This window comes from Ambystoma mexicanum, chromosome 11 (assembly GCF_040938575.1).
Source record: "Ambystoma mexicanum isolate Mex_15411 chromosome 11, UKY_AmexF1_1, whole genome shotgun sequence".
NCBI lineage: Eukaryota > Metazoa > Chordata > Amphibia > Caudata > Ambystomatidae > Ambystoma > Ambystoma mexicanum.
The window spans coordinates 861464165-861480371 of record NC_090934.1 but is presented as its reverse complement, the minus strand read 5'-3'; the positions used below and the strand labels follow the sequence as shown (position 1 = coordinate 861480371).

The following is a 16207-nucleotide window of genomic DNA, read 5'->3' as shown; positions in this document are numbered from 1 at the left end:
CAACTCTCCTTGCAGCCACCATGGTCTCCCATCCTCATCTAACAGTATTAGGGACTTCAACATTTGGTTCGATATGCCCCTTTATCCAAAGACCCGCTCACTAGTGGATAACCTCAAAACACTGCAGACCCACTCCGCTGGTCACACCTTCGATGCAATTTTCACATCTCCAGTTTACCTCACAACCCCACCCACTCGTATGGTCAGACCATTAAGCCATCTTCTTCAGCCTATACTTGTGGGACTGCTTCCTCTCTGGTAGTCTCTGGACCCACCCCCTTTTCAAACCTGCATCTGGAAAGAAACCAGTGATCCCTGACCTTGCAGAGATGCTACTAGATTCCCAGAACACCATTTTCCCTTCCCTTGTACGGGTCACCATTTACAACTTCGATAACTGGCGCTCTGATGCACTCAACTCCCTCTCGGAACAGAAAATGCCCTTCAGCCAGATGGTTCTCATCTCAAAAAACATAAAACCTTGGAACTATATTCTGGAGTGCAGATTGCTTTCAGACCAATCTACAACCAACACATGCTCCAACTCACCTAGTCACACGCAACCCCTTGACTCTTTCAGACCACTTTCGAAACCTCCTCAAGAGACTTCTAGCCCTTCTAAAAATCTCAAACCCCACCCGGTCTCCCTGAACAAATCCCCCCCTCCACCCTCAAATGAACCCTTCGACTTTTCTCTTCCTCCTCACTCTTCTGCCCCCTCATCAGAATTCCTCAGTACTGTCACATAGCCGTTCAGCAGGCTCCCAGGAGACAACCCCCCCCCTCCTCCAGCCATGCTAAAAGAAATCTTGTCCTCCATTTGTGCCGGCAAGCTTGCACGCTCCAGCATCAACTCTTCACTTACTTCCAGCATCTTTCCTACAGAATTTAAAACTTTCTTCAACAAGCTTCTCCTTGAAAAGGCCTACCTTGACCGGACCAATTACAGACCCATCTCAAATAAGTGCTAAATTGCCAAACCAGCTGACTGAGCGGCATATTTAAAACTATGCCTTTATTAAGAATCTAACAAGAGCCTAGATGCTGCCCAATCAGGCTTCAAACCATTACGGGAAGCAGAATCATGCTCAACTTTCATTTGGGACTGTCTTAAAAGACACCGACTGAGGGATGCGCTGCCCTAATTCTGCTTGACATCTCGGCAGCCTTTGATGGCACTGGCCGGTCCATTCTCACGGAGGGACCAAAGTCATTTGGGATCTAGCTGTGAACTGGATGGCCTCCATCTCCAACAGATCTGAAATGTGTACGATTTGTGATCTCCTCAACCGCCCCACCCAATCCTTCAAAGGGTGCTGCAAGGTGCTTCCCTCCCCTCTCCTCCGTAACCTCTCCGAGTCCTCCCTCATTCGATCCCACAGTTAATCGTGCTACAACTACTGACACCAAATACCTCCTCAAAATCTCATATAGCCCTTCCTCATCTCGACTTCGTTACCTGCCTCTCCGTGATCGAACGCTGGAGGGCGGCCAATCACCTTCTACTCAACCCAGGCAAAACCGAGATAGTGCTATGTGGGAAAAACGCCCTCTTCCCTTAACCCTTTGACACCCCCCCCCCAACCCTCCTGGGCCCACCACCTTCCACCTCCAACAGTTAAAAATCTCAGGTGCCTTATGGACTCCAACCAGACTCCGACATCAACCGAGTTGTAAAAAGCAGCTTCCTACACATCCGTATCCTATGCATTTTTCCTTTCCTAACCTTACCAAACAGTTAACGCAATTATCACAATCATACTAGCACGCCTACACTATGCCAACGCACTATGCTTAGTAATGTCCGCCTCACATCTGACAAAACTTTTGAGTGCAAAATACTGCTGCAAAACTCATCCTAGCCTTGGGTCCTAGAGAACACATCTCTACTGCCCTCCAAGTTCTCCATTGGCTTCCAATCTGTCAGCACGCTACCTTCAAAGTGATGTGCATCACTAATTGAGCCTTCTACAATAAAGAACCTGAATACCTGCAGCAAGTTTGCTCACTACAGGCCAAACAGAAGCCTCAGATCTAGCTCAGTACTCCTACTGTTAATTCCAGTGACCAGATCAACTCGTACTGAGGGCACCTGCTCAGTACAAGCAACCACAATTTGGGACTCACTCCCTTTAACACCCGCCACATGCCACTTCAGGAAAGCCCCGAAAGCCCCGAAAGCATGGCGTCCCCCACCCCCTCTTGCATACCTAATCAAATACACTTACTCCAGCACGACAAATAACCCCCTCATATGCCTCGAAACCACCTACCTAATCCAGTGCCATCTCCCTGTTTCAACCCACCCCCCCTACAACTGCACACAGCAGCATTCTTATTTAATTATTTCAGATCTGGCCTTCTGTGACAAGAGCCAGAAAAGGACATTTGGATGGAATCACTCTAATAAACTGTTCTAGCACTTCAAAGAGCCCACATTTTTCTAGAATGTGCATGAAATTAGACACTCCCAACATAAGCTTCTCTAAACCCTCACAGACGGCACCGGATACTAAAATGTCTTTTCACTCCAAAGTCCCTGCAGCTAGGAATTCAGCCTCTCCCTCAGGGTTAATTACCACGCTATGCAGAAACGGTCCCCCATGTACCATTCCAAATGGCTCTTCAATCAGAAGCAAGGGCTGGCTCACCTCAGATCCCGATGTCGAATAGACTCCTTTAGTGGCTGCTATACAGCACTTTGATAACCCTAGTAATAAATGGAGCATGTAGCACCACACCACAGGAACCAGTGGCATACTTGCTCCATCTCACAAGCACTTGGACATCCTGGCACTCCTAGGGCTATACGCATGGGGCAATCAATAGTATCAACTGTTGTCCTCACAGACTAAAGCCTTCTTTGGACCTAAATCAATTCCACACAATCCCTGTATTACTGGAGCATCCTTCGGTAGTTTGCTCACATTCATCAAACCAAAATATATATATATATTTAATTCACCCTCCACCGGCAGTCCACATCCATCCCAACTCAACTGACCACCCTTCAAATCCCTCACGTGTCTTTAATGGGCCCTCACATTCAAGACGGATAAATCTGAACAGCTAATCCCCATCTTGAGAAGGTACAATGCAACCCCAGCCTCAAAGCACCTACCCAAAATGAGGTCCCACTCAGCTATGGCACTACCGGATCGACTGAATTAGTCTATCCAACGGGATCCCGAGCCAGCAGTTAGTCTCATTCCACCACCCGGTCGCCTCTCAGCAGATCCTGCTGAAGACGTGCAACACATTACCGACCACCATGCCAATTACTCCTTTGTGAATGAGTGATTGTTACAAGCAATTTGCTAGTCTGCTCTCCGCTCAGGAGACTGCATACCCTAAACTATTCATCATTATGCACATTGTCACATGAATATTCAGATCAAAAGGAACCTAAGAAACGTCGGGCTTCCTTTCACCACATACTCTGCGATTCAGAGGTAAATAGCCCACACTTGTTAACCACTGATAAAGCTTCTCTCCTTGACTGCGGTTCATGCCCCTCCACTCCCAGAACCAACACTCCAATCTGCCACCCAACATCTATCACCTGCAGAAAAGTACTTTCCTTTGTGCATCTAAATTACCATTTAAAATGGTGATCGTCTATTGAGCAGACGATAAGCTCCAACAGATGGATGGACATGCATTACAATGTCACAGATGCGACTGGAAAGTTTGCAAATTGATTGCGTTTGTCTCTGTTCGAGATGCTTACTGTTAAGCTTGTGGTGTTGCAGGATCCAAAAGGGAGCATAATACTTTGTTGGAATTCCCACTTTCCAAGGATCAGGCACTCGGGACTCCTGCAGGCAGGGAAATACATTCAGGGGATTTAGGGGGAGGGATAGAGGGGCGAGTTCTCTCTAGAGGACCGTGTGTCCTGGAGACTGGCGATGGCATGAGTCATGCAAAGCCACGTTTGGCATCGCAGGAAAAGAAAGCACGAAATGCTATCAACTTGACATTAGCCACAAAACATAACAGAGCAGCAGCAAATCGATAGCTCTCATAATTCGAAGGGACAATATGTTCATCTACTAGTGCTGCTCGATTTCTAACGTGTACAAATACCACCACTCTAGGTTGAATGATGGTCTTTCCCAGTATACAAAGGATTGGCATAGATACTTCGGCGTTATACACTATCGAGGACAACTGGTGAAAAAAATTGGAAGGGAACCAAGAAAGCCTCAAGTGGACAGTATGCTGAAAAAGGCTTTAAAGTAATACAGAGATGGCATCTTCCCCCAAATAGATTTCGGCATACGTTTAGATCTGAAACTGGTCTATGCTGGCAAGGCTGGGCAGAGCTAGGACATACCTGCACATCTGCTGGAGCAGTCCCAAACTAGTCGCATATTGGAAAGACACTTAAAATTGTAGAACTGCCGTAAAACAGTTCTCAAGACACCTTGCACAGTGCAGATGCGAGTAAATTTAAAGGTCCAGGTGCAATACATCTCATTGAACATGCTTAGTCACAGATACAAATAGGTAGACCAAGAAGGTGACATCAATTCGGTTTGCCTGCATTAGATTTCTTTCACAAAAGTGAATATATTTGTAGATCATTAAAATACACGACTACCTGCCTATGGCACTTCACAGCTCAGACTTTTAGAAGGCATCTGGGGTTTTTACACCCAAGATAAAGCATCTTTTTATTGCCATACATAACAAACTGTCACCAAAGCTTCTTCGGATATATACTTACCATGTATGCTCCATATTCAGTCAAGTCAACGCCGTTCCACGATTGCTCATAGGGGTGGGGCTCAGGGGGGGTATGCGTTACAATTTCTTTGGCTCGCTTCTAAGAAGTTATGTTCTTTTCCCCTTTCGTTTTTTTCTCCTAAACTTCATACTCACTACCACATGTAATATTGATGTACATGTAAGCTTTGTGTTGCTATAAGCCTTTTGGAGTACTATTTTTGGTAATAAAAACATTGAATTACAATAAAGTGGACTATTCCAGTTTAGTTCAAGGGTCAACCATGCAGTATGCTTAGCAACATATTTAATCGCTGGCAGTGTATTGTTGTTTCTGGACCCTTAAAACATTTCATGCGTTTAGTGCCAATATCTGCACGGAAACATTAGCCGTGATTCCGCAGAGCATACCAAGTGCCAAAGTCTGAACAGTCTTACATTTTGCCACTCACGATTTATGAAGGTTATAAATTCCAAGCCAATTTTAAATAGTTTAAGAAGGTGCAGTTATTTTACACATTTGTTGAGTCCTCAATGAGCCACACAGCCAAACTCAAGCTCTAAGGCACTAGAGCTTTTGAAGCTGCATAACTCACAGCATCTACAACAGCACAGTACAGAACGATAAAGGCTTTGGTTCCATGAGAAGCATTCTTCTGCTGAAAGACATAGGACAACAAAAGCAGTCAAATCAAAAACAGCATTTAAACAAAAATGAACTTTATTTAAAGCAAATGTATTTAAAATGTTAACTCCTAGAAATAGCACATGAACGAGCACTTCAGTAAAGGTTTTCCGGATTAATTGTTCGATAACTTTTTATGACTGGACGAAAAATGTTTCCATGCATCTGCTGTGAAAACGGAGCAGAAGCAGATCCAAAGCCTCTGCAATAAGATCCTATTTCCCCTTTTTGAATTTCCCGGGAGTACCAGATGTTTTTGCCTTTTTTTTGGCCGAGCCCTTGGGCTCTGGCACTTTCCTCTTGGAACTGCTGATGGAACCTGTTACTTTGAAGAAATCGTCCAGGCGGACCTGGGTACTGCCCTGGCGGTTCTTGGCTAGTTTCTTTGCCCCATTGCGAATTCTGTCTTCATTAAATTGCTTTTCACCACACATGAATTCGATTAGCTTCTCCTCATCTGGTTCAGTCCATTTGAGCTCAATGGTTTCTGTATCTATCACCTCTGGCTCCAGGAAAAGCTGACGGGCCTCCTTGTGCAGCCAGTTTTCAGGGATAGGGTACTTCTTTGTGTCTATATTTTCCAGAATTTCCTCAATGGTTTTGTGCTGCTTGATCAGGTCAATGGCACGCTTTGGCCCCACACCACGTATGGTCTCACAGTAGTCACTGCCCAGGAGAATGCACAGGTCCACAAACTGCTCGTGTGTCAGCTCCATGTCCTGATGGATGCGGCTCAGGTGGAACTCCTGGATGGGGAGCTTCTTGGCCTCACTGGCAGTCAGGTGCCTTAGCAGAATTGGAGTCCCGAAAGTCAGGGCATCCATATCCTCTGTAGCAGCTGCATAAACTTTGCCTGCCTTAACCAAGGCAGCACATGTTGCCTCAGCTTCACAAGGAGCTTCCACATAAGGGATTCCCATTAATGTTAACAGTCGTTTGCACTCATCATTGTGTTGTTTGGTAACTTTCACTAGCCTCTTGTTGAATTTCTCTATGTTCTCGACCTCGCCAGCCTCCACAGCTGCCTCCAGCTGCTTCTCTGCTTCAGCCCTTTTCTCACTGCGTTTGGTCAGCTCTCCAGATTTCATCTGAGGGGGCTTCCCATCAAAGACGTACACAGGTTTGATGCCATTGTCCACCATGCGGATGGTACGGTAGAACATACCCATCAGGTGACTAGTAGTTTCACCATCCTCGTTCTGCAGCACGTTGCCGTCCTGGCGTACAGCAATTAGGAACTGATAGATGCTCATGGAAGCATCAATGGCCACTTTCCTGCCAAAGTAGCTCTTGTAATCATTCTCTTTGATGGACCCAGGAGCCACATCAGCAATCAGCTTGGCCAAGCCGTGAATTCCCATTCTGAATGATCAACTAGCAAGTTCCTGCATAGAATATAGACAACAACAACAAAAAAAAAATGTAAGAATTAGGCTTCCAATAGTAAGACCGGTTTAGTGTTGCAAGAGGAGAGGAACTGTCATGCAGAGAAAGGTGCATTTATATACACAACTTCAACACAAAACTATCAATAGGAAGTAAACATGAAGCATAGGTCTGTTTCATCATTTGCCTTGGCTGCACTCTGTACATTGTCAATTAGGAAAAACCTGCATTAGTAAAGCATTGAGCCAATGATGGCAAATTGTACTCGCCAACAATCTTGGATGTCTGCGCTAAAGCCAAAAGGCCCCTGACACCTCTCAGCCTGCAGCTTCGTAACCAAGCCACTATTCCCCTAGACTTCCATGACGTCAGGTAACGCCCTAGTGTGGAAGGCAGTTCCATGCACTCGAAAGCCACTATGAAAAAAGTGGTTACTCCCAGGTGTGCCCCCCCTCAAGTTTTTGAATGACTAAGAAAGTTCACCACCATCACAAAGGAACTACATTAAGCATTACTGTATCGAAAGCCCGACCAAAACTAGTAGATCATTTTGTGATGCATTTCCCTGGTCAGTTCCAGAAGACTGGACAGTGGGGGCAAATTGAAGGACCGTGTTGAAACAGTGACATGGCAAAGTCTGTGGAAAGAACTTGAGTTGATGAAGCTGAAGTTGAAGTAATTCAAGAAAAGCATGCTAGAGACTGGATGTAAACTAGGAGGAGGGAGACATTCTCCTAGTCCCAGGACATTTGTGGTACTGTATAAAACACTGAACTTTGAGAGGCTGCTACCCAGGAGAAGGGGGTCACTCACCTCATAAACCAAGATATCCACGCAAGCAATGGGCTCAGAGCACCTTTACCTTTGCCTAGAGCCTAGACTTCAGGCACTGAATCCCTTGCCATTTCCACACTTCAGTGAACCATGGATGCTTGGGCACAGACCTCCTAATAGGACTAGCTAGTCCTAATTCACTCTTGGCGAATAGAAAATTATGCGCTGTATGTATGTGGATAATTGAGGAGGCACGTGAATTTTCATACCTACCTAGCATCTTGCAGAAGTTTTTACTGCTGCTGCATTGACGAACAAACTGAAACAAGGGACTGACTCAGGAATGGCTCAGCGGCTAATCTTGAGCAAATGAAGGATTATGTACAAGGACTAACACCCATGGCCTCAAAGATGACAACAGACATTTCAATGATGACATCAATGATGCCATCACATGTCTGGCTCCCTCTTATTTTGTTCACTGACATATATAGAGCAGGTGCTTTTCTTCACTGACATGTAGATAGTGAACATTCAAAGGTACTATATTTGTAGACCTTACCCTGCTCATATATCCACACTCTTTTCCTAAGGGTTCAGTCACATCATGTGATACATGTACATAGGGGACGAATCAGGCCAAAAACACAGCAATCATTTCTGTGCATGAAGAAAATCAGTTAGGTTATGAACACTTTCTGGTAATACTGTTGCTTTTTTGCTTACTTTACTTTCCCGGTATATGGGCATATTTGTGTGCGTTGTGGTCTCTTTATGGTTTGTGTGTAGTAGTACAAATATGTAGTAAGTGAGGGGTATTAGCTGCTTATTACATGTTTCACAGTACGTGAAATTCTGAATAAAGCAATCATACTATGTAACATGGCAAAAATGTGAATATTGGACCTCTACGGTGCATGCTGCAGACAATGCATATGTTTCTGCATGAGGTGGTTGCTATACTGGAAAGAAGTCTGTAGTGCAATGGTGTTTATAGCAATGGATTGTGTACTGAATTATGTATCTCATGATAGGTCTCCCAATGACCCTTTGATAATTTTGTGGCAACATTACATTTACAATCCCTTGTGCAGGCTTGTTATTAAAAAGGCACATGTGATGGCATCAGTGATGTCATCAATGACATTTGTGATGTCATCTTTGAGGTCATGAGTTTTAGTCCTTGCAGTGCACAGTGGTAGCGCAAGTTATGGTTGCGTACCTTACCATAACTCACAAATTTCTGGGTGGGTTTCGGTTTCACCTGTAACCACAACGTCCCTGTAGCAACATTTGCCATTGAATTTCATAGATTTTGTAATAATGCAACTTAACCATAACGTCCCTTTAACAACGTTTTTTTACTGAATTGCATGGGTTTTTAGTAGGGCGCTTTAACCAGAACGTTGTTTTATCATAGTTTTTTCAGGAAATGTGATAGGGTTTTAGTAGCGCAACTGAACCACAGCGTCCTTTTAATGTTTATTTCACTGAATTCCATTAGTGTTTAACAGGAAACGCTTAGTCTGTATAGATGTACTGTACAAGATAATGAAGCCGGTGGCTCTATACTAATAGCTACAGTGGTTGGGAACACTGTGTCTGTCGCAGACATCGGGTGGTGTCCAACGTGCCGAGAAAGGGAGATGTGGCCATAAAAAGTGGTAACAAGCAGCAAAGACAAAAAACATAGAAACAGCAGCAAGTGTGTTAATGGGAAGGGAAAATGCAGTAGCTGTACAAAGTCTGTGCTTTCACAACAAAGAGCGCAAAGTCATAGGGTACGCAGCATAATGTAAAGCACCAACAAGAGATGCGACGTTTGCCTTCATCTATTTTACCGCACACCAGCACAAAAGGACGAAGAGGCAGAGACGTCCACTACCAAGAGCAGATCATCACTGCAACGTGGTGAGTACACAACAGTTTATGTTGTAATGGCACAGGTCCGGTAGTGTACAACAGTAGGAAAGCATGAGGTTTTCTGTTTGTGCGCAGCAATGGCTACCACTCTAGAATGGCTGGAGGAGAATTTTCCGCATGAAGAAATGAGCGAGGACGTTAGCCCCAGTGGTACCCGCCACACTATGAAAAGGGAAAGTTACTGCAAGGGGAAGCACCCTAGAAAGGCAGGCAGAGAATTTCCCGCATGACGAAATGAGCGAGCATAGTTACCCCATAGGTAGGGAACGCAGTGGCAAGAGTAAGACAATTGCAATATAGTGCTTCATGTAAATTAACCACATTTGTTGTCTTTTAACAGAACATAAGGGAATGCAAAGGAGTACAGCAGAAGCTGCACCTTTTGCACAGCAACATACGGCCACCGAAACAGAGGTAAACTCTGGACATATAAAAGTACACCGCCTGGACGGCAAAATTGATGCATTGCTCCTCCAATTTGCCACCTTGAAATGTTTTTGTAGAAGAACATAATATGGGAAAAATAAGACATCACTGGCCGACTTGCACATGCCCGCCTTCCCCATTTCCCAGCCCCCCAATCCCTGCAAATTGCGTGTCATGAGAGACGCTTCGATGAGAACTCAACCGCTTCTTCCCCTCACCAGCAGCTTGTTGAAATGGCAAAATCCCCAGTATATGCATCTGTTTCTGGTCCCCCTTCCAAATAGTGGCTATGAATGCGTGCTAATAAAGATTGATATCTTAATGTGTACGTATATCGGCCTTTTTCTTTGTTTTATGAAAGCTATTGTAAGTGTGAAGGGCATGGCACTAGTGGGGATGATTGCAAGTGCGGAAAATGGAGGAGTTGTACGACTGCTGCACCTGGCTGCCCTATGCACAAAAACAAGGAAAGCATCCGTAGGACGCCAGTTCGGGCCGCATGTTTGCATGCACAGAACCGCCTGTAAGTAGTTGCAGGACCGTACGTCGGGTCGCCCAACTGCGCACATGTGTATCATCCTGTGACACCTGATAACACCGTCCCTGGTCTAGATATGTGAAGAAACGTTTGATGAAGTCGTAGTAGGGGGGAAGTGCGCACCACATCCTGCGAGTACCTTTGCACATAAACATTCCACCTATAGTATTATGCTCACACCAAGATTATGTAGAAATGTTCAATGCACATGTGGTGTACATTTAAGTACTGCGGGATGGCAAGAGTATCTGTAGGAGAGCTATGCACCTGGCCACAAAGTATTAGGCCCAATGTACGTCCAGCAGACAGGCGTCGAAACGGAGAACAATGGAGACTGTCACCGTGGTCCCTTATTTGGTGGACACGAGCCAGATCTGTGCACATCGAAAGAGGAACATTTTCTGCAATGTCAGTGAGAGTGCACCCTCACAGATCCTACACTCTTCCTTATGCGTGTAGGTATTGTAGGAAGACTTCGGGCCATTGGACGTGCTCCATAACAGTCCTATAAATGGGAACAAACACCCCACAAGTGCGCTGCAATCCCAGTTTGGCTTTCCAGAGAAGAGCAGCAGTGCACATTGCTTCGTGCAGAAATGCCTCTCTCACCAATTGTGTGTCTGCAAAGTACCTTTCCAAGTAATGGCCACCAGAGCTTCTGCTACTACCTCTAACTCAGGAGCACCCACACCCTCACCAGCAACAACTCCTTCTGAAGGACCTGAGCAAGGCAACAGGCGTCATAATGTGGAGGGACATCGAAAAGAGAATAAAGTAGAAGGAATCCCCATTGCCTGCAGCCAGCATGAGTCGTGGGTGTGGAAGCTATTTAGGACCGTTGGAGATGTGCCAAAATCTCGTGTAAACCAGGTACAATGCACTGAGTGAGTGCAACATAGCGCTCAGTCGCGGGAAACCTAGTTTGTACAGCTACGGCACCACCTCCATGTGGCGGCACCTGAAAGCGAACCACCAGGCATCTGTTTGGAGGGTTGTCCCCTTCCACGCAGGCAGTAGGTTATTTTCCTCTACAGCATCCTCTGCATTTCCACCTGTCACCACTAGAGACACTCCAGTGGGCCACCGCGTCCCGCAAGCAGCCTTGGAGGACATACGCACTGCAACAGACTCGTACCTTTCAAAAGGTCACTGTATTGTGCATATACTGCGACGCAGTACTGTAGGGAGGAACATTTTCAAAGTGCTTTTGAGGCTTTGGCCCGGGAGCAGAGTGCGCTCCCTACCCAAGTGAGGTGCACCCCACATCTACTCTCTACGTACGATTTCTTATCCCTGTGGTTGGTACCCTTTGCCAAATCTCCCTTCCATTGCTGGCTTTATAACAGGAAAAATGCTACACAACCAGAAAGCAGGGGGTGGGGTGGGGGTACAAAAGGCTCTTTTCAGAGCCACCTTGAAGTGTTGAAAAATAGAAGTTGACAGAAAGCATGCAGGCGGTGGCGCAGCCTATGAGCGCCGCGTACAGAAATGGCAACAAAGGGCGGCGTGACTCAGTTAAAGCATAGTATGCATTTGCAAAACTAAGTGATGGTTCTGAAAAGAGCCTTTTTGTGCGGTTTGTTTTTGCAACATTGGAAGTGGTGAACAACCACAGGGAAAATGCTTTCTAGACTTGCAGAAGTGCTGCACTGCATTTTGGATATTATGCAGAAACAACTCATTGCCAGCATCAGTCAGATGAACTCCATCTGAACGAAAAAATGTCGCTACTACGAAACAATGTTTTCATTGTGGAAGGAGCACATGCCAACGTCGCACAAAAAAGCACAAACAGCCTTGTTCACATTGCGCAGTGCTTTCTCCATTTGTAGTCCACACGAGGAAGAACGCAGCCACATCGGTCTCTGGGCAATGTGAGAAAAAATGACGTGTGATTTTGGAAACATTTCCATGAGTTTCCGAAATGTTGCCTTCATTGCAAACTGCAGTGAAATGCCGATAACAGGCCCTAAACTGTTCCCTCAACAATTAACAATAATCATCTCTGGATGAGCGAGCGTCACCAAACTGGCACAAAAGAGGACCCACATGGAGCCACTTCATCCCACGTATTACATACCAGTGTACAACGGCATTATGGAAACAAAAGTGTGCTGCAAATGCACAGCCTTCTACGTAAACTTTTATCCAATGTATCCAGGAGTCACCCAAAAGCCATATAGTCCGCCTACTGAATGGCACACCCGTCCCCGTAGCCATCTCCACTCTCATTGGCAAGCAGACGTTCTGGCACAATCTGTTGCTACACATCACAACCAGGAAATCATATTGACCAATACAAACTCCTGCACAGTCCAATTTCCATTGCAGCCACCCTAAAAAGCCCCCGATGTAGCATGTGCGCACCTCCAAATGCTGCAGCTTTCATGAACATATTGCCCTGTGTGGGGGGGGGGCTGCACAAACATTTTAAGCATCATAGAAAATGGGCGTCTTGGTGGAAGTTGTGAAGAGTGTTGTCCCATTTACATGACAAGCACATTAAGAAGGGCAGCATGTAGCATGTGTGCTTTCCCCAACCACTGCGAGGGACGCGCCCCACTAAAGCAGGGCCAGTCCTTCCCTTTCCAGTACTCTTACCAGCACTCCCTGATTGGCAACCGTTAAACGATTAAATACACATTCACCAATTACATCCAAGAATTGTGCACGTAACGCGTGAACAGTCCATACTAACCTTTAAACACGCAGATGTCAAATGTCCTGTACATCAAAAGAACCTGCACAGGAAAGTACTGTAAAACAATCTACGAGTTCTGCACCAATATACATCGGCATCGCTATCCATCACCACGCCTAGTAGGTATTACTATTTTTTGTACAGTTCATTGGCAACTGTGTTATAAATTCATAGCAACAGGGTACCTAGCAGTGAATCTCCATAACATACTCAAATGTTGTACTGTTATTTCTCCCATCACCTACCATTAAATGGCTCCTACAGTGGTAAGTGGTGGCAAAGTTGCCATTTGCCCATATCAGCCATTGGTATATGGAAATGACTACTCCGTTCTTTTATTCCGTCAATTTTACAATGACCCCCACCCATTTACGCACCTCCTATCAAAGTTGTAAAAATAAAAAAATAAAAAAAGGACTAAATGATCTGGCAGCCTTTCCCACCAAACTAAGCCAAGTGCATACATTGCAAGCATAAGTTTCCTGCTGCACGTCAGATAACAGTAGTTAAACAATAAAAAAGTGTGTGTGCATTTACAACAGTAACAGTCATAAACGTGCATAAGGAAATTAAAGCCCAGAAGAAACGCCTGTGCTCATGTAGCAAGCATACATATGCAGAGAAGTACATGCAAAAGCACGCACAAAACCATTCTGCTTTGCACTCTGTACATCTTTCTGCACCTTTTTGTCATCCTTTCACAATGCGAAGTACTGCCTTTTGAAAGTAAATGGGCCTACACTAATACACACGTTTAATAACAGGTCATACACTTCACTCCAAAATAATCTACCTAACCCCTTAAACATGTTTATGCTCCCAAGTGCCCATTCATATTGTAAGCCTTCCATTTATACACACACACACACACCCTCTTCCCGCCAAGACATCCCCCTATTGTTTTGAAGAATGTATTGCACAAATGTAAGCACTATGCCATTAGCCAACATATTTTGTTACCATCTTCTTGTACAGATGCAGTACCCACCTCATTCCGGAAAGCCACTGGCGTGTGCACTTCAAAATCCAGCCTGCAATAAACCTACTTTCAGCAAGCAACAAAGTACATACAATACCATCATACTGTTCTATGTGTTACTAGAAGAGTGCACCATTGTTTTATTGTAGCATATAGATATGCGGCAATCCACCAGTATGTACTTCATTGTTACTGATGACACCTCTACTAATCCCCACATAGTAAGATACTGTCCCCAACTGAAAGTTAGAGACCACTGCACAGTGACATAATTTAAGTTATATGCCTACCCTCCTATTGCCCCACTCATGCACATTGTACACATACATTTGAAAATGTGCACACCCACACTTCCCTTTCTTCGCCAACAGCTACTACACAATGCCTACCAAACTGCAACTCCGAGCAAGCAATATAGAAAGAGAGCCATGCAACCTAAAAACATATAGTAGCCATCCACTGCAAGCTGAACTTGAACAGAAAGTTGAAGGAGAAGTGGTAAATCGGTCATTAAGGAAAAACGGATGCATCTACCAGTGAAGACAGTGTAGTTGATCTGTCAAGATGCCAGAATGAAAAGACCACTAAATATAGTGCAACGCACACTACTGCTAAGAGAGCACGTACAAATGGTAATGTAACCACAAGCTAGTATTCTAAAAAAGTAATTTTACAAAAATAATTCCAGAGAGTCCTTCAGAACCTTATAGAGGGCAGAAATCACACTCAATCCTCAAAACCTACTGTAGAAAAGTCATCCTAGAAGCTCTTTTAGACCATGCAATGATCGTGAAATGGAAATTGTTTATAGTAATTTTTTTAACAGAATTAAACCATTAACAAGATGAATTGGTAAATTGCAAGCACTACTTCGAAACAAACAATATCATCATAGATACCTTTGGCCACATCTGTACAGGTGAGTGGAGTCACACCACCAACACAGATCCATACTTCAATGAAGAATCATACAAACAAGAACAAACAAATTGCCTTACATCGGAGTGGTCAAGGGTATGAAAAGATATACAATACCATAATGGAAGAGGAAACACTGCTTCCAGAAATATCCCCATCAATGTCACTCTCCATTCCACCAAAGCAACACGCCTCACCTACAAATGGCCTTGCACATCAATTTATAACGTTCGCTAATGCTTAATCAAATCTTTGCAGCAATTCCTCAATCAGTATGTCAAAGGCAACGACAAAAGAAAAAGACTACAAACTATGGACTCCTGTCCAGTGCGCAACTACACTGGAATACAAGGACATTCCTTAGCCTGCATTTCTGGACCTGCTTGCAAAAGAACATTCCACCGTATCAAAATGTTAGCAACAGTCAGAAATCTAGTTTACAAACTACTATGCAAAAAGTCCAGCTTTAGCTCTGCAGCATTTAAATGATATTCTCCTACACGGTACAGCCAAACAAGTGCTTGATGAAATGGAGAAAATCCAAAGGAAATATTGTGGAACTGAAGATCACTTACACATTCCAGCATTTTCATACAACAGTACTAACAGTGCAGCTATCAACTTTTTATATCACACATACAGAAAAGAAATACAAAAGTTCAAAAGCACATCTGCTGAAATTCCAAACCAAGTATGTGTGTGTTGTCGTGGAACTTGTTACAGAAAGAGCACCAAAACTAAAGATATAATGCAGAAAATAGAAAACAATGAGGAATCCCAATGGTTTCAAATAGCTCTGGACCTTATAGCTGAAAACAAAAACAACATTATGAACACCTCCATAATGTGCACATACTGCACTGCAAACAACTTAATAACCGAAAGCCTTCACGGGCAATTAGTAATAATTTGGAACTATTTCCACTGCCAAACGCACTGCAGCAGCTTAATTTATATGAGAGCATTATAATCCAAACATTGCACCCAATTCAAGCAATAATACAACTTCAACCGCCTAATTACTGAGAGGCATTTGTGGTAAAGTTGTTTATTTACCATTAGTGCTCCAAAAAAAAATGTAGACACTCTACGAGTGCAAAGGCCAATGCAAGAATCTTTGATTATCCTGGTAAATGGTGTACCTACAAA

General features: G+C 44.3%; 1 protein-coding gene across 1 annotated transcript in view; it reads right to left on the bottom strand.

The window, feature by feature from the left end:
* Nucleotides 1-5431: 5431 nt before the first annotated feature.
* The window catches only part of FEN1 (flap structure-specific endonuclease 1), a 38674-nt gene continuing 27898 nt past the window's right edge, over nt 5432-16207 (bottom strand). The window contains exon 2 of the mRNA XM_069623889.1: nt 5432-6798. Coding sequence (XP_069479990.1) covers nt 5629-6774 — 1146 coding nt within the window. The 5' untranslated portion in view covers nt 6775-6798 and the 3' untranslated portion in view covers nt 5432-5628. The remainder of the gene's footprint in view (nt 6799-16207) is intronic.